Genomic DNA, 10,476 nt, shown 5'->3' with positions numbered 1-10,476 from the left:
AAAATAAGAATATGCATGATCAGAAAAAATATCTAAAATCTGTAGTCGTGGCAAAATTTTCTTTTGAAGTAATTATTCCACCCTTCTTTTGTAGTCGTTTGAGAAGAAACAGAGAAATAATAAGCATAAAATACTAAAACATAAATGTAAAACTTAATGTATGATTTGATTTACCACTTGTCACTGAATTATACCAGTTTCGGGGAATTTTACCCCTCAAGGGCAAATCGAAAAAATAAGACTTCATACGTTGGTGAAGTGTATATTATATGTGTGATATTTTGGTGCGAGTAAAAGATGTTTCAAGACATTGAACAAGACGTTTTGAGTACAAGACATTATTAATAATTTAGGACAGAAAGTTTGTTTGTTTTGTTTGATTGTAGTTAAGCGCAAAGATTCACAGTGGGCTATTTGTGCTCTGCCTACCACGGGTATTGAAACCCAGTTTCTAGCGTTGTAAGTCTACAGAAATGTCGCTGTGCCACTAGGGGGCAGGACAGAAAGTAATTTTACTGGGTGTTTAACAATCTCAATGAGCTTACGATAAATCTTTATATACGGCTTATGTTTTATTATTATTATTTATTTACGAAAAATATAATTATTCTTGCCACAATAGCTTCGTTTAATCCTGGAGGGATTATTGGCAGTTGGAGCCTTTTTGTATCTTCTGAACTCGGCTTTCGAGGCTCGTTTCCTTGGCTACCAGACATTCGTACAAAACATGGTTGGTCTTATTTTTTAGATTTTAATCTAATGGCTTAAGACTTCTGTAACAAAATGGTTCTTATTCTTAATTCGATTATTAATTATTATCCATTTATGTATTATTACTTTATATGTTTAAAAGTAACAAGAAAATAATCAACAAGAAAAGTTAATGAACTGATGCATTGTTTTCTTATGTAGTTCTTTTTATGTTAACATTTATATTAAGGAAAACATGAAAAGATACTGCAGCTGACGATAATAAGTATGTTAAGACTCCGTGGTCATGTTTCATTTGGTATTTTATTTTCTTCTATTTAGTCTTCTGTCGAAATATCATAAGCGCTTTTGAAACAATACTTCTAGTTACAAAAGAAATTTTACCAAGACAATTTCCACTCTGTAGATGACAGTGCCGTCCCGCGTTTTATTTCTGGTCTCTTGCACCCTTGTTTTATTGATGATACCGCTAAGACTGACCTGTTCTTGTTGGGCTGAAGATGTTGTGGCTGTTTTTGTTATGATTACCACTGCTCCCTACTTTCTATTTTTCTGCAGGTGAGTGTAACAACATTATTACTTCCTATTTCTAGTGAGTTTTCTTGTAGCTTGATCTGTGTTACTTCCTATTTCTACAGTTTTCCAATAGCTTGATTTGTATTACTTCCTATTTAAATATTAAAGAACAACAGGGGACAGGGAATCTTTTGATCCATCTGGGTTGTCCTATCCACTAAATAGTAAAACACTTTAAACTCCAACCTCTATCACTCATATATTTATCAAGCTTTCCCTTAAACGTATTCAAATTAACTTTATCCACCACATCCGAATGCAATCCGTTCCAAAAGACAACCATCTTGTTAGAAAAATATAGCTGTCCTACCTGATGTTGACTCCTACCCTGCCAAAATCTATATTTGTGTTCCCTAGTTTTATCATTCTCACTGTCAAATATGAAAAAAAGATAATTCACCAACACAATCAATTTCTTTAATAATCTTAAACACCTCGATCAGATCCCTTCTAACTCAGAGATCTCTACATTTCTTTGTATGATAACCTCTCCAGCTCAAATATCATCGCAGTAGCCCTCATCTGAACCCTTTTCAACAGTTAAATGTCCTTCCTGAAGTAGAGCCCAAGACTTAACACAGCACTCCAGATGTGGCCTAACCAATGACATTACAACCTCTTTAGATTTGTGTTCAATATTTCTGTAGATAAAATCTAAAATTCTATTTGTTCAGCCACTAGTAACAACACATTGCTTGGATGGCTTAAAAGACTGATCAGCCAGAACACCAAGATATTTTTCTTCCATAACAAGGTTATTCCCATCAAAATTATGCTCATATTTTAAATCATGATATCTCACATGCATTACCTTGCACTTGAGGATTCAATTACGGCAACTTGTGCAATAAATTTTAGAATTTAAAAAGATCAACGTTGAAAATGTATAATAAAATTTTTATGAAGCCTAATAACGGGGCATTCGGGCGGAACATCTATTGCGACAGCGGAGTAAGTTATAATGCAAGTTAACACAACTAAAATTTGTAATTAACTGCAGAAACAGTGCGGTAATACCAAAATTCATCAATATCAACTGTAATCAGAAAGGAAGATGTACAACACATTTTCTGCAAAAGCTAAAGTAAAATTATTAAAGATCAAAATAGAAGAGAAAAGAAGTGAAATCTCCAAAGTAGAAGTTACTGTCTATATCTCCAATATGTTAGAGAAGATCCTGGTAGAAGTTACTGTCTATATCTCCAATATGTTAGAGAAGATCCTGAATTTAATGAAGATTTCAGCAGTCTTTAGAATGAGAATTACTGTTGGAACAGAATTGAAAAAGAAAATGAACAATATAGTAAGAAACTGGATATCAAGTTTAAATCTTTATGTGCGCCTAAGAAAAAGGAAACTTCTGAAGTACTACCAGTATGTAACCCAAAACTTATTAGTAAGTCTGGTGTCAACCTTATATACATGCAAGTTAATGTATTCAGTTTAGGCTTAAATTTTGCAGTAACTCCACAAATTCTACCTATCAAAGATATAGTAACTAGTATAGGATCCAACGTTGAACAAGTCAAAGATAGTAAAATTAAAACTATTATTAAATATCAATGCCAAGATATAATGTCAAAATAAAATATTGAAATGAATAGTAATTTGACGAAAGAAGAAATAGTAGCTTTGCAGTCCTTAAATAATATCAATAATATTGTTGTTACACAGGCTGGCAAAGGAGGGTGTGTAATGGTGTTGAAAAAATGTAGTTATATTTTTACTGTAGATCAGTTGTTAAATGATGGCTCGTATGTTTCCCTTAGAAGAGATCCTACAACAAAATTCCATAACTTGATAAAAACATATGTTGACCAATGTATAACTTTGTTACCTGAACAACAAAAAAAGTTAATCCTTTCAATTTTTTTCCACCCAGTTTTTACGCTTTACCTAAGATTCTTAAGTTAAACAATAGTTTTAGACCTATTGTATCCAGTATCGGCACCTCGTCACAATACGTTGCTCAACGGTTTTCGTATTTGAAGAGTAAGAATAAATATAATGTTAAACATTCTGCTGAATTTGTTGAAAAAATGAAAAATATTAAACTTAATTCTTCTAATCAGTTGGTATCTTTTCATATAGTTTCATTGTTCACTAAAGTCCTGGTGGAAGATGTTATTAATTGTTTTCATGACAGATTAGTTGAAATTTCCATTTCTCCAATTGAAATTGTTGACATTATTAATTTAACTAGAGTTTGTATTGAAAATTATTTTTTAAAAGTTAATGAAAAGTATTATGAGTAAAATATTGGATTAACCATGGGTTCCCCTCTTTCTCCACTTCTATGTGGCCTATATATGGATAGCTTCGAACGTATTGCTCTTGATAATGCTTTTTTAAAAGCCTGATTGTTGGATTAGATTTGTTGATGACACGTTCTTTGTTTGGCGGCATAGAGATATTGAGTTAAAGACATTTGCTGATTATCTAAACAGTGTTGATCATTCTAAGTCTATTCAGTTTACGTATGAGATTGAACAAGATAATTGTTTACCTTTTTTCTGGACATACTTGTTTAAAGAAATAACAATGGAACGATTTCCACAACTGCTTATTGGAAACCATATTCAGTCTCCATGCCGCCACATCTTTTCTTGAAGAGGATGATTTGGACATCCTTTTTCCATCTCCTGCCTTTGCTGTGCTTTCCCGTTCTACCCCTTTCAATCTACCTCATCTTTCATCTGTATTTTTAGACATTTTTCAGGTATGTTACCTCTTGTGTCTTTCCCCTGTGTCTTATGATTTCTCCCTTCCCTTCTTCATTCTACCTCGACATTGGATTATTAAGTTCCCCTCCCCCTCACCTAATATTCGAGTCCATGCTAAACAGTTTCTTACGAAATTACGTTCGAGTGCCATCATGCCTTGGCCCCTACGTTTAGCGGACTCCCATGCTTTGGCATATTATGGTTCAGAATTTCCGTTTTTGATTCTCGTTCCTTAAAGTCTGATTCGGGCATGGGACTTTGATCCTGCTAATAAACTATGGTTTTTCCCAGCCCAGTTCTTTGGTATCCATCTCATCCTCACTACCATCCTATATTATTACTCATCAATTCACCACCTTTTTGAGGTTATCCACCATTCCCCTGAGGGTTTTTTGGCGGATACACCCTTCTTTTTTCTACATTGGTGCACTTCTCTTCCTTGGCCTTGTCCCTTCATACGTGGCTTCTTTGTTGTTGGGCTCTCCTTGTCACATGTGTATTTGTCTGCTTCCTGTTTATGAGATATTCATTTGGCTCTTTTTGCACCAGTCTGTTTTTGGGATCTCCCTGATACTTTAGAGTCTCGGGTGGAGGCTGCATATCAACATTCCTCCATCTCCTTCCTTGTTTCTCATTTTCCAACCCCTCCTGCTCCTGCTCTCGAGTCTTACCTCTCTGCATCCTCCCCTCTACTAGTGCCACCTTCCTGGGTTTCTGTGGCGAATTGTCAAATCGATCATCGTATTTTCTGACGCCAGTTTCGTGAGTGACTATCCCGTGGGCTTCAAGACTGTATGGTGCAGTTGGCCAGGATTTCTATTTGTGGCGACCTTTTGTCTTGGACACTTGGATTCTTCAGGGCTAACAGAAGGATCTGTTTTTTTTATTTTTCTGCTCCGGCCCTTTATCTCCACACCCTATTTCTTTTCCCCTCATCAGGATCCAATGCAATGTCTGGCCAGCATCTCTCCGAGGCAGTTCGAGATCTCTATAACAAAGATGCCATAGAATAAGTGTTTCACCCTTTTCTGGGTTTTAATTTCCAGCTGTTCATTGTTCCCAAGAAGACTGGGGATTGGTGTCCTGTTATCAATATCTCCAACCTCAACCACTTCATCTACCTCCCACGGTTCACCATGGAGTGATTCCTCACCTTTTGATGGTTGTTCACTCCAGGTCTATGGATGACCAAGGTCGACGTCTCAGATGCTTACGTTCATATACTGATTTCTCCAACATCCAGACATTACTTTTGGTTTGTTACAGGGATAGAGTGTTTCAGTTCCACACTGTAAAGTTCGGTCTGGCATCGATGTCATACATCTTCTGTCACATGGTGAAAGCCTTTCTCCAACAAATTCACAACCAAAGTTTACAGTTTCACCATTATACGGACGACAAGCCTCTGAAAATCATACCCATTTCCTCCTACAGGAAGCAGCTCGTGTGAGATGGCTTGTCAAGTTGGTGAAATCCCATCTCATCTCCACTTAGTATCTTGTTCATTTGGGAGCATTGTTCAACCCTTACCTCAGTATGGCCCAACTTGCTCCTCTATATTTTAGGGTGATGGAGATCTTGGTTTTCGAAACCAAGTTTTCTTTTCTTCATGCATGTGATTCTTTTCTCTTTTGTGGACTTGGGCTTCCATGGAATCCCTCATTACCTTCAGTGGGTGCTGCATAATTAATGGAATCATGTTTGGGATTCCTTGGACTCTGCCATCTTCCACTCTCTTTCCCTACAAGTCGACTTTGCCTGGCTTAACAGAGATAACACTTTAACAGGAATTCCTCTGCCTCATCCCTGTCCAAATGTGCACCCCTTTACAGATGCTTCTCTACAAATCAACCTTTTGGAACCTCTAGCTTTTTGTCTGGCTTTGAATCATTTCCTGACAGTGGTACAGGGGCACCTGGTCATGATTTATTCTTACAATTTGACTTTTGTCTCTTACATCAATCATCAAGGGGACATCTAATCTCATTTGCTTTGCTTTTGAATGTTCGATCTGATTTTCTGGGCCCAATCTCAACAGGTCTATCTTCTTGCTTGTCACATCCAGGGTGCTATGAATCTTGTAACAGATTGGATATCTCATCCCAACAAAATTTTTCTGATGAAGTGATCTCTTGCTTCTCAAGTGTTCCTGTGGTTATGCTCCCAGCTGGGTACCCCCCCCCCCTAGTGGATGCATTTGTCACCCAGCACAATACAAAACTTCCCCTTTTCTGGTCTCTGGTTCCACATCCTTCAGCTTTAATGGTGGATGCCCTCAGTCAGAATTGGACCAATGATTATCCTTTCATCCATCTTCTTCCTTTTGTTCTCTGTCTTACACAAACCACTCCATGTCGAATCCTTCTCATCACCATATTCTGACCTGCACAACCCTGTTTCAGCTCTTGAACCTCCTTCATTCATCTCCTTCTATACCAATTTCTTCTCCAGCATCTTTCGTCCTCTGTGTTTCATGCCACTGTAGCCATACTTTGTTTTCACACATGCTATTTGTCTGGTCCCTTGTGAGACAATACGGACTCTCTACAGGGGTAGTCATCTTTATTTTTTGTTAAGTCTGCTCTTTTTCTTTGATGATGTACTAGCGTAAAAGGCTCATTTTCAGTGATTGGTCTTTGTGCCATAGCTTCTCACCTCACTTTCCCAACCAATTGTTCCCCACTTCTCTAATTTGTTTATTTGGCTTTTAAACAATGGTTTATCTGTTTCTACCATTGCAGGCAATAGGACAGCCTTGTCCTATAGCTTTCGTTTTCCCTGCTTCCATTGTAATTTTTTTCCTTTTCTGTCCTTACTCTCCTGTTTCACTCTTTTTGTCTGATTTGTCCACCACAGCCAGTTCCCCTACCAGATTGGAATCTCAATGTTGTCCTTCATGTCATTCTCCATACCTCATTTCGACTCTGAAAGAGTAAGTTCTTAATTTTTCATTTCTTCCCTTTATAGTGGTCCTTCCTCTGTGGTAAGCAGTACCTGTCTAAGTATATATCAATATAAATTAACACCATATGGCAATACAGGTATCAACACTCACTGAAGAGATGGGATGTTCTAAAAGACTGCTGGAAGTTGCCTCATGGATCTTCTTCATAAATAAAGTCCACACCAGACCATACCAACCCATGGACTATCATGAGTAAAAGAGTGTCGGGATAGCTGCCAATCCCTCCAGTCCTACTTCAATAAATTGGGACCAGCCTAATTTTCAAAATAAGGTATCGTGGTCACCCCTTGCACTGTCTTAAAGTGTTATATTCCTGCAGACTCTCCACTGCATTGTTCTCCCCTCTTCCATTGAAGTACAGGAGTCCTTGCTACTTACCAGTTCCTAAGCACTCGGGTGGTTGACCATGACCATGGAAGCTTCCTTCTGAGTGTGGCCAATACCACTTAGTTGAAAGTAGGGTGGTGGTGTTCTATAGATGAGATAGTAAGTACTCTCCTCCTACCACAGACCAAAAGAGTAATACTCAATGCTACCTTTTTTAGACTGGACAAATTTACCATATGCAGTTTACCCCTTCAGTTAACTTTCCTCCATCCTACTGCCACCTGTATGTCAGTACCCAGGTTGTCTGGTCGATAATATCACAAGGTCAAACACAAACAAATTAGGAAGTTTCTAACCTGTTATTGCTATCTAAATGTGACGGGGATAATAGAATGGAGATGAATAAGTACACAGTCGTAAACGTAGAGATCAAACGTTTTAATGATAATGAAATAAGTGTACTATCTCTTGTACTTAATGTTGTTCCTATTTCGAAACCATTAGCTTACACTAACATCATTTCGTCCACTCAAGAAGTCACTGATGCATAAGATCTCACAACTGCTAAAAAATTGTGCTTCCAAGTTAGTACGATTAAACCACGAAACAACCTAACTAAGGAGAAGCACCAAGCTATTAATTAGTAATATCCAAAATATACAGACAGTGTTATATTAATTTAAATATAGATGGAGAAACTGTTATATTTCCTGACGATAAGGGAAATGCTACAGTCCTCTTAAACTGACGTGACTATTAGCAAAAGATAGAAGAATTGTTAACAGACGCAATTTATCAAAGACGCTATCTTCGGATCCAACTCAATGTATAGAAAAAAAGACTAAATAAAGAACTTTGGAACATGACAAATAAAAAGGAAACAAGCATGACACTTTACAAAAGATTCCCTATACACCATTCAGTCTCCCCACAGCTTTATGGTTTGCCAAAGATACTTAAACCTACATAAACATGTGACCTATTATATCTTACATAGTTTCACCAATTTACCAAAAAGCCTAATTTATTTCTAGTGTACTAAAACCTCTAACATTAGATCTGGCTTATTCAATTAGGAATTAGATTCGTTAACCATATTTCTGACCAAATAATATCCATAGATGATATTATGGCTACCCTCGACGTAGTTTCACATTTCAACAAGATTCCTGCTAATGATACCATGGAAATAATATACAAACGAGTAAGTGGTGACATCTCACTTCCAACAAGAACATCTATCAGCATCCCAAACATCATGATTTTACTGGACATCTGTCTCGATGCAAATTAATTCCATTGGAATGGCCGATTTTACAGTATGTTAGACCAGTGTTTCCCAAACACCGGTCCTTGACTTAATTTCCACCGGTCCACAAGGTGTCATGGCTGTTGAAAGCTCTATCACTTACTTACGTTTCTTTCCATATTTGATGACTAAAATACGCCTAATTCTACCTTTTCTTTTTTGTTTTCGAAATAAATTTTCTGTTTGTTTTGTGAATATCGTATTATTTTATTTATTTAATTAACAGATATTGTACTGGGAATTTTACTGGTCCGTGATTACCAAAAGTCTGGAAACCTCTGTTTTAGATGATTCTCCAATGGGTTCACCTTTATCAACTGTAGTAGCAGAAATATTCATGCAGAATTTTGAACATACCATTTTAACATCATATCTTCATCAACCTCGTATTTGGGTAAGATATGTTGATGATACGTTTATTTTATGGACCCATGCAAAGGAAGAACTCAAAATATTTCGTGCTCACCTGAACAGCTAATTTAACAGCATACAATTTTCCATGGTACTTAACGTCTTCCATTTCTCTATGTTCTGGTCACAAGGACACGAGTTTAGAAAAGTTGACCACTAATGTTTACTGGAAGAAGACTCAAACAAATAATTATCTATATTTTCGTTTATGCCATACAATAGCTGTCAAAACTGGGATTACTAAAACACTAAGATCTAGGGCTACAAATATATGCTCCTCGTTTTACTTAGATTAAGAACTTATGGATTAACGGTTAACCAAAGAAAACGATTCAACGTGTGTTATATGTTTAACTTGTTTCAACTACTAATGAACCACAACTTGACAATCACAACGAAAGGAGAAAAAAGCATTTCGTCCATATATACCAGACCTAGGAGAAAAAATTCGTAGGATAATGAATAAACTTAACATTACCGTAGTTTTCTTAAGTCCTCCTACATTATGCGACAGTATTATGAAGGTAAAATCCCAGTTCCGAGTCCTCTCACAAAGAACGTTGTTTATAGCATTTGGTGTGAGTGTAATAAACAATACATTGGGGAAACATAATGCCAGTTACAGTTCAAATAACACCAAAGAGATATTAAGAACTTTGCTATGACCATATGATAGGCCTAAAAGTACAAAAATAATATCTACATAAGAAAACACCATACGAAAAAAAATCAAATAAGCTATTACCATCCAAGTACAAGACATTGGATCACCAGTGAGTTAATCAAAACAATGGTCAACAACTACTCAATACTGCATGGAAACCACTCATCAAAGACATAAACCATATTATTTGTCGTGGTTTTGATATAAAATTGAACCTTCAACTTTAGAATGTATTATTTGAAATATGAAAAATTCCTTTATTTTTATTTCTCTATCATAATAAAGATCTCAAGAAATTGCACAAAACCCTTAAAGAACGTTAGGGCGAAAAACACCTTAAACAGTAAAGATTCAGTTCAAACAAAATGTTAAAACCTTTACTATTGACTGTTTTACACTGCAAAATTAGGTACGGCTAGCGCAGATAGCCCTCGTGTAGCTTTGCTCGAAAATTCAAAACAAACAAACAATTGACTGCTAAGGGTGTACACATAGAAAAATGCTCAAAAAAACACTCATGTTAAACTTGCAAGGAAAAGAAAATCCGCTCAAAATGACCTGTTTGTAATTCTTCTTCTTGTTATTATTCTTTTGCCAGCCTACAACAAAAATGACTTGGTATATTGCACCTAAACCTTTTGTAAAATACTAAATAAGGTACTGCGAAGGTTTTAGGAGTATTGAAAAGTCGATTTGTTTCTTCTATATTTTACATAAGCTAAAAACATCATAATTCTAGTGAAGTTAGCTTTCTTACACATCTTTAATGTTCCTTTAGAAAGCTTAAGTA

The 10,476-nt window shown here is 36.3% G+C and overlaps 1 protein-coding gene across 1 annotated transcript in view; it reads left to right on the top strand.

Annotated features, from left to right (window-relative positions):
- Positions 1 to 580: 580 nt before the first annotated feature.
- LOC111083650 (transient receptor potential cation channel subfamily V member 5-like) overlaps positions 581 to 10,476 on the top strand; it is a gene marked incomplete at its 3' end in the record, with an annotated part of 16,303 nt that continues 6,407 nt past the window's right edge. The window contains exons 1-2 of the mRNA XM_022380295.1: positions 581 to 730; positions 1,118 to 1,269. Of these exons, the coding sequence (XP_022236003.1) occupies positions 728 to 730; positions 1,118 to 1,269 (155 nt within the window). The remainder of the gene's footprint in view (positions 731 to 1,117; positions 1,270 to 10,476) is intronic.

This window comes from Limulus polyphemus, unplaced genomic scaffold (genome assembly GCF_000517525.1).
Source record: "Limulus polyphemus unplaced genomic scaffold, Limulus_polyphemus-2.1.2 Scaffold10505, whole genome shotgun sequence".
In the NCBI taxonomy this organism is placed as follows: Eukaryota; Metazoa; Arthropoda; class Merostomata; order Xiphosura; family Limulidae; genus Limulus; species Limulus polyphemus.
The sequence above is the reverse complement of the archived record's forward strand: the minus strand, read 5'-3'. Positions and strand labels throughout refer to the sequence as shown.